We start from the raw sequence: 15,113 nt of genomic DNA, 5'->3' as shown, positions 1-15,113 counted from the left end.
TCAGTAACATGTAAAATGAGAATTAAATCACTTTAGGATAATGTTGATCGAAGTTTTTGCTTTTGTTTTGTTTTAACTAGCAGCATTTGAGTACTTGCGAGACACTGTCTTTTTATATTAAGTCATATCACATCCCTGTGACACATGGTTTATCATTATCTGCATTTATAGATTAGGAGACTAGGGCACGGAGAAGTTGAGTAATATTCCCAGGGTCACATAGCTGGAGCAAGTTGCTTAACCTCTTTCTGCATCTTTTTCCTCAGCTTTTATAATTAAAGTAATACTAGTACCTACTTCTTATGCTTTGGGTTGGGTTTTTTGGGCAATTAATGGTTATAAATTGATAATGATCTACTTACACACACACACCCCTTTGCCTGTTATCTTTTACACCAAACTAGAAAGTGAGCCAAGGTCAAGGTAAAGTTGACTTCAATCAGCTCCTTAAAGGCTATACCCACAATCTTAGCATTCTTAGCTCTGTATGCTTTCCCTGCTGAGGCCAATAACAAGAAAGATTTAAAAAAAAAAAAAAACCTATAATGTGTTGTGATGCCTTAGCATTTTTGAAAATGATGTGCGCTTTACCTCTGGAAAAGGTTGAAGAAGCTGATAAAGTCTCTAAAGATGTATAAGTGTCTTAAATTAAAGGAGTGCTTACTAAAGTATCAATTTTAATAACGTTCCAGAAATATTGTTATAATTGAAAGGTATAATAATAGAAAGAGTACATAAAAGACTGTTCCAAATACTATTAGTATATAGTTAGAGAAAAATGAGGGCCAAGGGTGTTTCATTTTAGTTTTCTTTTAGACCTCGTTAATGAAAAATATTTAATATGAAGACTAAATTATTCTAAAAGTTTAGTTAACCAATAAGTAATAATATTTTTTTAAAGGCAGGAAAAAAATAAAAGAATGAGAGCCGTTCATTGTTTACTCCTCTGAGGGAAAAGGCTGACATGAGTGTATGGATGTGAGCAGAGACTGAATTATGTTAGTAGTCAGTGTTCGCACATCCATTTTTCACATCCTCTTCGCTTCAGAAGCAATTTCTTTGGCTTCATACATTCTACAAACGTTTGAGTGCCTTCCAGGTACAAGACGCTGGTGGAATAGGCAGACACTACTTTCAGAGAGTTTAGAGGTTGGTATGAGAGTCAGACATGTAAGCACATTAATTTCAACACTTTGTAATGGTGTGTAAAGAGTTAGTGTTTTGACCTCTCCTGTAGCAGGTCTTCACAGTAATTGCGTTGCCAGTGGTTATAAACGATGTCCAGGTTCTTGTCCTGTCCCAGAAAGAATTCAGAGACAAGACACAAAGGTTAAGAAAGTAAAGTGAGGATTTATTAAGGGACAGATAGTACACTCTCAAGGGGAGAGCGGGCAGGCTTAGGTGAACAACTGCCCTGTGTTTCTTTGTCAAGTTGGTTACATAGAGTGTAAAAATATGGGTGGAATATTCATTAGGAAGGGAAGGGTTTGGGTCATATTCCCTGATTTTCATCCCAACTTCACCTTTGCAATGGGAGGAGGGATTTTTGTTCTTACTTAGTCTGGATCAGAAGTGTCATGGTGACGGTGCATGATGGGTACTTCTAATCTGCAAGGCTAATTTTACTGAAATGAGGACATAATGAGCAAAAGGTTACATTTGTACACTGGAGATTCCTGCCTTTTCCCACCTTTCTTTGTCGGCATCCAGGCTGCTAATCACCCCAAAAGGTGTGACCGCTTGTCAGCCCAGAGGTTCCTGCTTTCCTTTCTCTGCCCAGGGACCCCTAGTACTTACATGATGTGTGGTTTCCTGCGTTTGGCCTGTACCCCTGCTTCCTGCCCAATTCCTGCCATTTGGTCTGATCTCTCTTTCTCTGCTCATATTTAGCTATCTGTCTGCTCTAGCAATTGAGTCATGCACCCACAGAGTTCCTCACCTCCAAACAGAAGTTCCAGACCAGCAGTAATGGTAGCATCCAGGATATTACTGGCAAGATGCACTCCAAGATCATAAAAGATGGGAGAGCCAAGGGACAAAGGGGCTGTTTTTGATCACTTCTGAGCTCAGCAAATTGAGAGATTCTCTTTCCTTCTTGGGTGAAATAATTTCCATGTTTAATAACTCATCAATTTTTTAATAATAACAGACTTGCAAATAAATGCATTAAAGATCTTTTGCATTGTTAGGTTATCTACTCTGAGTTCTTGGCTTGTTTTCTCACAAACAGAAGGGTTCAGTGGTTAGTGGGGAAAGGTAATGGGACAAAGGTCTCAATACCCCTGGCTCGGAGGGCAGTACACTGTTTAACATCTTCATCAAGGCTACAGCTACACATTCCTAAGGTGCTCATGTTTCAAGTCTGGAGTATTTCTAAAGGGAACTCTTTTTGCAGTGGTATTATCATTTTTTAATGTAAATTTTTTAATTCTTTAAATATACAAAATCATTTAAACGAAAGTAGGCTCAACCTATTTTTTCAGTTTCATTATAGTTCTCTCTACTGAAATTATTTACATTTAAAACACTGTCTCTGTTTCTGATGAATTTTCTTGCATAAGCACATGTAAGTGTGTGTGTTTGGGAATGGAGGGGTGCTGGGTGAAAGGGATCTTTTTCCCCATGGTTTTTTCCTACCCTCGCATTGATCCTAAGCCATCTGATACAGGGATTTGAGGGGGTGTTTGAACATCTTTACCGACGTGCCTTCCAAACTTTGTTTTTCTTGCATTCTTTGCTTTCCTGACATGATTCATTAGCAGGCACAGTGTCTTAATTAGAAACTAAATTGTTTTTATCTCTTTGGGTTTTGTTCCGATAATAAGTCATATACTTAACTGTACCAAGGCACAGCACTCTAGGAAGAGTCTGGGCCACTGTCACATGCAAATCACTTGTTTTCTATTATACTAATGAACACAGTTCCATTTTCCTCTCAAGTGGTAAGTGGTTAGTGCTATATTGCCTTGATAAATTCCCATATTGTACTGAGTACTGAGAAAGCTGCAGAATAATGCTTTGAGTTTGGAAGTTTGACAGTGAAAAATATCTTTCATCATTTTGGGCTCAAAATATTTATTGATAAGTAACATTTGCCAGTATCAGTGGGAATGGGAGTACCCCAGATGGCCTATCCTTGAGTTGTATCTTGCAGCACTGGCCTTAAATCCAAGTCCGGAGAAAGCAAGCATTGCATAAAAGATTTAATTCATCACCAAAAATTCCACCTACCAGGGATCCTGTTGGCAATGGTGAGGCCATTCTTGATGTTCATAATGAGGTTTAGATACTTCTGGAAAGTACATTAGAGAGTCCAAATTAACTGTCTCTAATAACATTATGGTAAATCTCTGCATGTCTGACTTTGTGCATCATTTAGCTGGTAGATAATGACAACCTCAAAACCTCTCATTAAGTTAATGAATAATAGATTTTCTTTTTCTCTAAATCATAATGGCTCTTGTAGTTCTTTGTTTTTACTTAAATGAATTACCTTTTTTGAGTGGGAAAAAGAAAGTTCCTAACTGAGAGTGAATTCTAGTGATGTTTTTCCAAAAGAAAGATACTAAACAAAGGTATCTGTATTTATATCAGGTCAGTTTGGACTTGACTGTTACCATAGTTAACTTCTTAAAAAAGTTAACTGCTTAAGAAGGTGCCCCCTAATACTTCCACATCCCTCTTTAATGCCCTGTCTGATTTTGCATGGCACAGTGGAAAGACTGAGTGGAGAGAAGAAAGGACAAGAGGAAAGAAATGACTCAAGGGAGAAAAGAGAAATGATTGAGCCAAAAGAAATCATTCCTACTCGTCACTACATAAAAATTTTGCTGAAACTATGACTAAATTTGCCAGACACAGCCCTAAAAGGGTGGAAACCCTTCCATGAACTATAAGAGATAAAAGGAAATTTGAGTAGATATTTGAGTACTTCCTATTACCTGATACCATGTGCTTTTTATACGCTAACTATTTAACCACCTTACCAAAACCTTTTGAGTTGGCGTCACATTTTTAGACTTTTTCAGTTAAAATCCAATTCAAAAAGAACTTTCTAGTACCCACTCTGTGCCTGGCTCTAAGAATGTAACAGTGAACAAAGGCCATGTCCTCACAGACATTCTAGTGGAGGAGACAGATAGCAAATAAGAAAACAAATAAATACATGAAATGATTTCACGGAGTGATCAATGCTTTGAAGAAAACTAAAATGTCATGGAGGAATAAAAAGTAACTTGAAAGTGGAAATAGTCAGAACTTGAAAGACAGAGTAGTTGGAAAAAGGCGATGTAACACTGGCGCAGAGACTGGGTATGCTGGAGCCATGTGAGGATATGTGAGGAAGCTGTATTTCAGGTAGACGATGCAACAAGTGCAGAAGTAGCTGGTGGAGGTTGGCTTGCTGTGCTCAAGGGATATCAAGAGACCAGTCTGGCCAGATCCAGCTGAGCAAGAGAAAAAGTGATGGGACATAGGGAAGAAGAGGGAGCCAGGATACAATGTGGAGGCTTTTATAAGCCATAAAGACTCTGAATCTTGTCCTCAGTGTGTGAGAAGCCAGGGGAGGATTTATACAGACAGGGAGGTGTCCTTTAGAAAGATCACTGTGGCTGCTGTCTGGGAAATAGACTGTAGTGAACCTCGAATAGAAATGAAGTCCAGCTAGGAGGGTGTTTCAGAGTCTCTGTCAAAAGATACTGGTGGTTTTTTAAAAAGATCCCTAAGAGATTCTTATATACATCCAGGATTGAGAAATGCTGATTTACATTTTAAGAGAAAAGAATTTGAATGAAAGGTCATTGCTCCTTTTCCAAAAATAAAAGCAAAATGTATTTAAACATTCTTTGATGTTTTTTAAATGTTTGATTTAGGATAAATCCCAAATCCTAATCATATAAGATATATCCTACATCCTAAATTTTGATTTAGGATATATCCTTTCTTATCCCTGAAGTAACAGTTTTAATATGTCTACTTGTACTGTTTTAAAACCATTTGCGTGTGAGTCCTGTTTCATTTTATTTCTGAGGTCTGCGTGTACTTTCTCTCTCCTTTCCCCTTTTCTTCCCACCCCCCACCCCATTTTTAATTCCTCTGTTCTTCCTGCAAAGGAACTTGGAAAATCATGGGAAGAAGTTCAACTGGAAGATGATCGGGAGTTGCTAGACCATCAGGAAGAGTAAGACTTCTTATTGATGCTACTTTATTATCGTGTTTTTAAAAGAAGGAAAATAGTTCTTTAGTTTGATTTAAAATCATCAGTTTGAAGAGGTAAAATAAAGAGAACCCTCTCTGTAAGCCATGCATCCTTTCATGTAATACAGTAAAAACTTGAATTCAGAATAACTTTGACATAAAATCACTGAAGCGCCTATTATTCTGACTAACTAGTGTTTTGCCATTAGAGCTATTCCTTGAACACACAGGTAATATCTAATTCAGTGAAGAATATATTCCAAAGTTCTTTGCGTAGTCCGTGGGTCTCCAGACCTTGAAGTGATAATGATCTTTGAACCCTCAATGCTGCTTGTCACTGGAGTAGAGAATATAACTAAATTGAGGTTAACCTGGTTCTGTGTTCATCACATTGATGACTAATGTAAAATATTCACAGCTTCTTTGCTTGAAATTATAACCTTGAGAAGTGTTCTTTTCAACCTAAAAGGATTCCCTGTTTTTCCTCGTCTTTTCATTCAAAGCTGTTCAGCCTTTTGTCTCTCCTAGGATTTTGGTTTTCCTAGTTTAGGAGTAACAAAAAGTTGACAGTATCTCAATAAATAAAAGCAAGGAGGGAAGAAAATGGTAAAAGGGGCCCTGTATGCCTTTTGATTTCTCTCTACCACCAGATTTAATACTTGCCCCATTTAAAATGATCAGTATTTCCCGCATGAAAGATACACAGTTTGCCTTTTTAAAACACGCCATTTGTCATGCAGAACACACTCCCAGCACCGCACCTCACAGCATGCGGTTGTGGATAATGAGAGAGAGCATCACATCTCCTGATATGTCTTCTCTGCAAATTAAACCTGGTTGTCTCAGAAAGACATTGCACTGATTATGTAGTGAAATAGCTGCTGAAAAGAGATGCAAACATTAGGCAATGGAGCAGCACCTGTTTGCTATTTATATTAATTTCATGATGTTACTTTGAATTTCAAAAGCTGTATCAAAAAGTCATAATATGATATGACAGTCTTTACAGAAGTGTCAGAGTTTAAAGAGACTGGCGGGGCTTCCTAGGGAGCAGAAAATAATACCAAGTCACTGTGTGGGACACCCTCTTAATGAAGGGAATCTCCATGTTTGCTGTTTTCTTTTTAACACAGTGACTGGTCTGATTGGGAAGAACACCCTGTCTCTGCTGTCTGCCTATTTTGTGAAAAGCAAGCAGAAACAATTGAGAAGTTATGTGTCCACATGGAGGTGAGATACTTCTACTCATTTGAATTTTGTTGTGTTCTGACAGGGAGACGCTGACAATTATTGCAACCTCATCATCTTATACTCTTAGTTTCTTGATCATTTTTCCTTTCCTAAAAGTGCTGTAAGCAGAACAGAAGACACAGGGCAGGTCTGTCGAGGAGAAACAGCCTCAGGGCAGGTCAGGACAATTGACCGGACCTGGGTGAACTTGGTAGTTTGGGATTTCACAGACCCCTGATGCCATCCCACCTTTGAGATGTTTACAAGATAGTTCCAGCTTAGACTGTGAGATCTGCAACCACGATTAACAGTACCCAGGATATAAACAGGTTCTGAGTCTTTTTCCAGTGCTTCCTGTGAATAAGGAAGCTGGTGAATAAGGAGAGCAGGAAGGGAGAAATTTCCCATGTACAGAGCCCTTGGGGGATCTGGGGTGAGGGGGGCGTGAAGGTGGAAAGGGTACCAGGTGTGGTCTTGCAGCTCCTTCAGTTACAGGGATTTGGAGAGGAGAAATTTGAGGGAATTTACAGTTTGTGCTGTCCCTTCTGGATGCCATCTTTATAATTCATCTCAGACCTAGTAGTTCTAAACCTTTTTTTCACCCCAGTATATCAGAGAGACGACACACTCCCTACACCTCTGCTCTTCAGCTGGACAGCGGGGTAGGGAAGGGGAACATCTGACGATTAATGACAGTATTGCATCTTGGGAGTAGAGGGGTGAGTGTAATAGAAAAATATTACTGGATGAGTCTGGTGCGCACTCCCTCTCCTCCCACCCATCCCTGCAGTAGTGGAGCAGACTCTCCTGATTCACCCACCTTAACTCCATTTTCATTCATAAATGCTGTTCTTAGTTTAGTGAAACAAGGACCTGGAAGGTGTTCAGAAGGGTATGGGCATTTACTCTTGTGAAAGCAGAGAGTCCGTTTGTCTGAAACAGCTTGTCACTAATATGTGTGTATAGTTTCCAGTGTTTAGATGTAACTTATAATATCCTAATATCTTTGAATTGAAAGAAGCCTTAGTACCCCTATCCTGTGTACGAATTCCCTTTGCAGCATCCTTGACTGATGTCCTCAACCTCTGCTCAGTCACTTTCAGTGATAACGTACCATGGAATTCTTAATTATCCTGCCTATGGTGCTACACTGAATGCTTTATTCTCTAAGCTTGTAAGTTGAAACATTTACCCAGATTGCAGGAACAGAACAGAATAAAAATAAGTCTCTGCATCATAAAAATCAAAAGAAATGTAATTTGTGGGAAGATATGAGTGAAGAGAAACTTGCAGGTTTAGACACTGTATTTGACAGCATAAAATGAAAAGTGGGATTTGTAAAATTACCTGTCTGCTTGTGGAGCAGAGGACCTATAGCCATAATTCAAGTCCAGACACACAGTACAGTAGGGTCATATCATACCTAGAGACTGAGGACACTTTTGTCAGACTGCAGAATGTATACAGTGTAAATTGTAAAAACTGCGGATACAAGCTGTGAACAATTAGAATGTTTTAACTGATTGACATGACTTGTTTGGACTGTGCTTTAAAAAACAGTTGGAAGTAGGGGGAAGCAGTTAGATTTTGCAGACTTCAAAAGCAGATGATGAACTGAGACTGAATTTCTACAGTGTTCAGGCTCCTGTGAATAAGCTGTCTGTTTATAACTTCAGCCTGAAAGATTAAATAATTTATATGCTCACAGATATATTCATTCCTTTTTTTAAGGATGCACATGAATTTGATCTCCTCAAAATAAAGTCAGAACTTGGTAAGTTTGATTCAGAAGTTTTTTTCCATGATGCTGCATTTTTTTTTACTACACTATCCCGTAAACAATGCCTGTGTTCTGCCGTTGTGATTGGAGGGTGCACAGCTAAAACGTGTCTCCACAGGTAGTCTCTGCAGAACTACCCAAATCAGTGATTCCCAACCATATTAAACCATAATATTCAAATACGGTTTTTTATTTCATATAGTCTTCTTTCCTACATATATGATTGCTTCAAATAAAATACAAGTTCATGGTTAATATCTATCATAGAGCGGAGGGGGCTAGTGGAAAAAACATGGGTTTCAAAATCAGACTAGAATTCATATTCCAGCTCCAGCACTTACTGGTTGCGTGACTTTGGGCCTCAGGTCAACAGAATGTTATAGAGAGTAGGTTATGTATGTTAAACGCACACTGCACTGCTTGGTAGTGTAGCTGGGTTATTTATTACAGATGTACCCAGTTGTATTGCTCTGATAGAGAGATTAGCGGCCTGGAGACATAAAGTACTGACTTGCTCATGCAGCCAAGACCATAAAAATCTCAATTCCACACCTCAGCTCACTGATGTACCTTCCTAGATTCTTGGGTGTGTTTGCTTTGCTGCTCTTATAGACGTGTGTGTATGTTGTATATATAATTAGCTTGTAGTCAAGAACATGGGCTGTGGAGCCAAGAGCCTGGTGTCAAATCCTGGCTCTACCACTTACTAGCTGTGCAGTCTTGGACGATTTCCTAATATATAATGTGGATATGGTAGTACTATTTATGTGATTGGGTTTTGTGAGGACTCGATATGTTAATGCATGGAAAGTGATTAGAACGGTGCCTAGCACATAAGCCCTATGTAAGTATTATTTGGTATCTATTATGCTTTAAAACTGCACTGCCTCTTCAGGTTGTAATAAAGAGAAGTGGTTCTTTTAAAAAATTATAACAGTGCAAAAATGGGTCTGACCAGTTGCCTAATGATTGTCATTTTCAGGATTGAATTTCTATCAGCAAGTGAAACTGGTCAATTTCATTCGGAGGCAGATTCACCAATGTAAATGTTATGGCTGCCATGAGAAATTCAAGTCCAAAGCTGATTTAAGGACTCACATGGAAGAAACTAAACATACATCCCTGCTTCCTGAAAGGGAGATATGGGATCAGCCACAGTGAGTACTGCTCAACCAGACATACATTTCTTTGCTCCTTCTCCCTTATTTTGTCCCTTTATTTAATTCTTTTAAACTTAAAGGAAAAAAAATAAATTTATTTTAAAAAGTAGAAATCGTCAAAAGCGTTAATTTTTAAAATAAGCCCCCTCTTACAAGTATAACCAACTACTTCAGATTTTCTTGTGTGGAGATATGGATAGATGTACGTAGTTACAGAAGTAGCGATTTTTAAATTATATTTTGTCAACAGTGTTTATAAACATCTTCTATATCCAGTACACATTTATTGAATCATTTTTAATGTTTCCATTTATTCCATCGTATGGATATACCCTGAATTGTTATTTAGCTTTTTTATGTTTTGCTCTTATAAATAGTGATACAGTGGAGATCCATGTGCCTACATTTTTGCACACTTACCTAATTATTTCATTTAGACAAACTCTTAGAAATGAAATTACTGTGTCAAGCAGTATGCAACTACTAGAGCTTTTGATACATTTCTGCATCTTAGCACTTGGAAAACATTAAGCAGTTGTTCTGCTGGTACTGACTGTTGAGGTGGTGTTAGACTGCCAGGTATCCTTTGCCAGCCTCACCCTCTGGGATGGTTCTCAGATCACGCTGAATAACCTCAGCTGAGGGAACCTCTGAGAGGTTGTGGGGTTCTAGTTGCCTGGAGGTTCCTCTGTTCTCAGAGAATGTTAAATCAGAGCCCCCGGTACTCTAGCCAAGAAAGCTCTGATTTCTCCTCTTAAGAAAATTCCAGATTTATCAGAGGCAAAGTCAGCCTTGGATTAACCTGAGACCCTGTTTGTATAATTCTTATATAGGTTGAAAGCTTTAGAAGTAACTCAAAACCAACTCCAAAGTATGTCCAGAGAAGGAACCAGAATAATAGACTTAAAATTCTATAGATGTTTTAATTTTTGATCACCTAGAATGAAGGAAATAGTGATTAGGTTGGAGGAGGGGGAGATCCACAGGGGGGAACAGTTGTTTTTATCAGATATTTGAAGGAGTAGTGTATGAAAGAATAACTATATTTGAATTTTGTTAACCCTAGGGAAAAACTAGAACCATAGAGCAAAAATGAGAGGGGTGTCATTGTTAGATATACGGGGGCTATTATTTCGTAGTGGAGAGGGCTGCCTTTTAAAGATAGTAAGTTTCTTACTATGGCAGATATCAAGGAAAGGCTAAAATGGCCAGCTAGCAAGGATACTAGTAAGACTTGTTAGCCCATGAAGGTCAAAGTAAAAGTAACTCAGAAAATGTCTCCCTTACAGCCTTTGCAGAATGAGGTTGCAATTGTTGGCAAGGTAATGTGGCAAAATTATAGTAACGTGTACATTCAACTGCATAGAATTCTTCTGAATAATTGTATACCTTTGGTTATTCAGTATATATACGATTGTTTTCAGGTATTATTTTCCGACCTATGAAAATGACACTCTGCTATGCACGCTGTCTGACAGTGAAAGTGACCTGACAGCTCAGGAACAAAATGGAAATATTGCCATCATTAGTGAAGACACATCTAAACTGCATGCTTTGAAACAAAACAGTATTTTGAATCAGTTGCTACCACACGAGTGCTTGAAGAACTAGAAGAAACTGCCACAGAAGCAATGTTTCATGTTTCCCCCTGTGAGACAGACACGAAAGGATAAATGTGAACATCAGCAAAGGATTAGTCCTTGGTGAAGTAAACTTTAAAGAATGAATGTTCTTTTCAAAAAGTAGAGTAGAAACTAAATAAAATGAAGAGTTTTTCTATTTGGGCTCTAACGTTTTATTATGTAATCATTGCAAATGATCTCATTTCTTTAGACTGTTATTTATCTATAATGAGGAGGATGTGCAAATCACAAAGAAATGAAATGTTCAAATTATTTATAAACCTAATTTCAACCAGTAGTTCAGTCTTTTCCCCACAGGTTCTCTTCATCCAGCAAGTCACAAAATTTGACAGATGTGTACTTTCCGTACTTCACTGGGTAAGCTGTATATATAGGGACCAAAAGAGGAGCCAGAGAAGAGAGGGAAAATGGTCAAAGTCCTGGATAATGCACCAGTTGGACACTATTTCAGAGTAATCAAGATCTGACTATATTATCATTGCCATTTCCTGCCTAAAATTACTAAACGTTGTAGGAATGAACATCAAGTCAAGTAACTTCACTTTCCCCTACAACGTATACATTGCTAACAGATGATAACCATTTTTTAAAAGCATAACCACAGTACCATTATGACATCTAACAACATTAACAATAACTTCTTAATATTATATGTTTTCAGTTTTCCCTAGTTGTCTCAAAAATGTCTTTTTACAGCATTGCCTCCTGAGAAGTGCAGTGAGGAGGACAAAAGATGACTTTTGAGGATTCCTTCTCAAAATGTGTAATGTAAATTTACTGAAGAAACATCAATTAAAACCAAGTAAGGGACACTCTACAAGTAATTGGCCTTTACTCTTCAAAAATCAAAGTCATGAAAAACAAAGACTGAAGTAACTGTTACAGATTAAAGGAGACTAAAGAGACATTCACAGTGTATAATCCTAGATTGGATCCTGGACCATGAAAAAATGTTTTTCAATTGCTGTAAAAGATACTAGTGGGACAGTTGGCAAAGTTTGATTAAGGTAATAAATATTATGATTTTATATTAATTTCCAGATTTTCGTAATTGTACTATGGTTATGTATGAGAATATTCTTGTCTTTAAAAAATACACATGAAGTATTTAGGGATAAAGGAGCATTTTGTTGGCAACTCACTTTCAAAAAACTAATACTGGTATGTATAGAGAGAATGTTAAATACAGTAAGATGTTAACATTTGGAGAATCTAAAGGGTATGTGGGAATTCTCTGTACTGTGGCAACTTTTCTATACGTCTAAAAATATATCAAAATAACTTTTTAAAATGTCTGTTTATGGTTGATTTGTTTAAATCAGATTCCTAGTGAGATACATACTTTGCATTCAGTTGGTATGATCCGTAAGTGTCTTATGATCTATAACAGCTCCTGTTCCTTTTTGTTTTTTTTTAACTGCCACTTAGCTGTTAAAGAAACCGGGGTCATTTGTCTCAGTTTCTGAAGGTGGATATTGTATCCTCTTTTTGTCCTTTAACATGTTCCTCTATCACCCATTTTTCCTCCAAACTGGTAGATCAAGAAACTCCATTAAATTTGTGTTCAAAAGAATTTTTTACAAGCATAGTTCATAAAAGATAGTGTGTGGTTTCTCTCGCATCACATCAGGCACATGGTACCTGATGTGCCACTTTTAAAGATGTCAGAATTGATCAGTGCATTCAGGTACTGGCAGTCTGATGCATCCTCATAAAGTTCCCCGATAAACCATTTTAGTATCCATGAGTATTTGTTCCCTAGATTTATTTTTATTTCTTTATGGGTTGCAAAATGGTGATTTTCTAGTTCTGTCATTTCTTTACAAATGGATTCTTCAACAGCATGGGCGCTATAGAACACTGGAGTCTAAAGTTCTAGTTTTCAACTGTTAATGCCACCCTATATAGGCAGTGCCCCAAGACGAATCTTGAAGTCGAATGGCCTGTCCTGAATCCCAAGGGTGATCTCCCACCATGTAATCTGAAATTGACTGAATTTGTAAATTATATGAGCTGTGGCCAAGGCTTTAGATCTCTAAGCCTCTAGCAGTACAGACACCCATACAGGGTTTTAAATGAAAACCAGCAAACAATGGAGCCCTTATTATAATGAAAACTACCTAAGTTAAAAACACAATTAAATTGTTTTAAGACCAAAGATCAAGAAGGCAATTAGTCCTGTGCTTAGAACCTTGTGTCTCTAGGAATCAGGTTTATTTAGAAAATCAAGGAATGTCTGGAGTGTTTCTAGAATGTACTTCAGTCTTAGAACAGGAGCAATGGAAGAATGAGAACAAAATAGGCAGAGACCAGTTAAGCTTGAGAAGGAGAAAGCATTTTTGGAGATGACGAAGTTGAGATTTTAGAGAAGAGATCCAGTAGACATAAAAGGAGGAATGAAATTAAAGGACAGACCAGCAGATGAAAGGGAAAAGATGGTGGACTGGGTGTTTCAGAAATAACCATTTAAAAGGTTATTTCCTAAATGGGTAAATATTTGGGGTGGGGGGAGGATCATCTGGAACATAAGGACAGAACTAATAACTTAGTTCCAGAGAAACTGAACAAGAGACACATAGCCTCAGTGAACTGTGCTGACTGTCCCAGAGGGAGCACGGATACAGGCCACTGCAGGCCAAGTGCTCTCTCAGGGCCACGCAGAGACTCCTTGGAAAGAACCGCTGGGGAACTGTGCCTGGACGACTTGGGCAGTGGTGCCAAGTGTGCCCGACAGCCTGGACCGGCTGAGAGGAGAAGAGTGGTCAGATGCAAGTCAACTTTCAGGGGATTGTTGGATGAGTTCCAGATATCACTATAATTGTAGATAAGGACACAAGTACTGCCTGTGCCCAGAGGGAACACACCTGAGAAATGCTGAGAATTAAGACTAAATGAAGGCAACAAGAAAGATGAAGCATAATAGAAGAGAGTGAGTCCGGTCAGTGATGAGTGGACTCCAACCCTGGACTGGCTGTTAGCCCAGTCATAAAATACAAGCCGAGTATCTAACTAGGAAGAGTGAGAGTGACCGTGGGTTTGTGAACAGTAGTTGCCTGTGGCAGACTAGAAATTAGTGTCTTATCTCTCAGAACAAAAGACCCTGTTAGACAAAATCTGCACAAGAAAGGGCCATCTCTCCTATATCACTGAGGTGGTTATTCCCTTCCTGGTGTGGACGGTGGTAGGCAATGGCGGGGAGACACCTGCATGAGGGGGGTTTATGATCTTGTTTTCAGGTAGGCAGGGTGGACAGCAGAGAGCTCACCCTGCACCTGCTTTTTCTAGTTGCCTTCAGCTCAAAATAATCCTCATGCCAGAGTGGCATATATTGGGATGGTGTATTCTGACCTCCTACAGTCTCATATGTCACCCTGAGAGGAATATCTGTTGCTTCTTCCCACAGGGATGGTGAAACATGTTGCCAGCATTAACTTCCTGAAGGAGAGTCCTCAAAGTTGAGTTTATTTACAGACAAAGGACTTCAGATAACTTAGGCAGATGGACTAGCATCCTGGAGAAGCTGAAATCAAGATGTCACTGAGTCTCTTATGGAAAGTGCAAGGTTCTGGGAGTATCATTTTTTGATAGTTACTTGAAGGTCTTGGCATTGATTTGTTTTTTACTGTTCAATTTTGTTGGTGTTGGGTGCTTTGATGATACTCTTTAAAAAGTGAGATACAACAGAAGCGTGGTATTTAGTTCATCTTCTGAGACACTGAAAAAAAAAAGCCACACTAGTGGTGCTAGTGGTCAGACTCTTGTCCAGCCTGCTGAAAGAACCACAGTGCTTTTTCCAGGCACAAAGAACCCCTCTGGTTCAGAACGAGCAGAATCAGAAACAGGGTGAGTATTACACTTTAATGTCTTTTAGCTTTAACTCAAGCAGGCAAAAGAATCTGATCTTAGAACTTTTAATTTCTCACTGGGAAATTCACAATGGTAGAGGGGTTATATTTAAATTGGGGTCATCAATATTTTACTGGAGTGTTTTTTTTTTATTGAAGCATCTTTACATTGTCATGTAAGCTCTTTGCAGAACCTCTGATAGACTGTTCTAACCAACATGGATAGGTATAATTTAGAATGAAAAAGGAAATGGGAAAC

At 38.4% G+C, this 15,113-nt stretch overlaps 1 protein-coding gene across 2 annotated transcripts in view; it reads left to right on the top strand.

Moving 5' to 3' along the window:
• ZNF277 (zinc finger protein 277) overlaps positions 1-12,582 on the top strand; it is a 100,515-nt gene extending 87,933 nt beyond the window's left edge. Inside the window, exons 8-12 of one of the 2 annotated variants that reach the window (XM_014559239.2) lie at positions 5,112-5,179; positions 6,330-6,426; positions 8,158-8,200; positions 9,189-9,363; positions 10,791-12,582. In XM_014559239.2, the coding sequence (XP_014414725.1) occupies positions 5,112-5,179; positions 6,330-6,426; positions 8,158-8,200; positions 9,189-9,363; positions 10,791-10,977 (570 nt within the window). In that variant the 3' untranslated portion in view covers positions 10,978-12,582. The remainder of the gene's footprint in view (positions 1-5,111; positions 5,180-6,329; positions 6,427-8,157; positions 8,201-9,188; positions 9,364-10,790) is intronic. The other variant, XM_006184682.3, reaches the window with a different exon arrangement.
• Positions 12,583-15,113: the final 2,531 nt, after the last annotated feature.

This window comes from Camelus ferus, chromosome 7 (assembly GCF_009834535.1).
Source record: "Camelus ferus isolate YT-003-E chromosome 7, BCGSAC_Cfer_1.0, whole genome shotgun sequence".
Lineage (NCBI taxonomy): Eukaryota > Metazoa > Chordata > Mammalia > Artiodactyla > Camelidae > Camelus > Camelus ferus.
The sequence above is the reverse complement of the archived record's forward strand: the minus strand, read 5'-3'. Positions and strand labels throughout refer to the sequence as shown.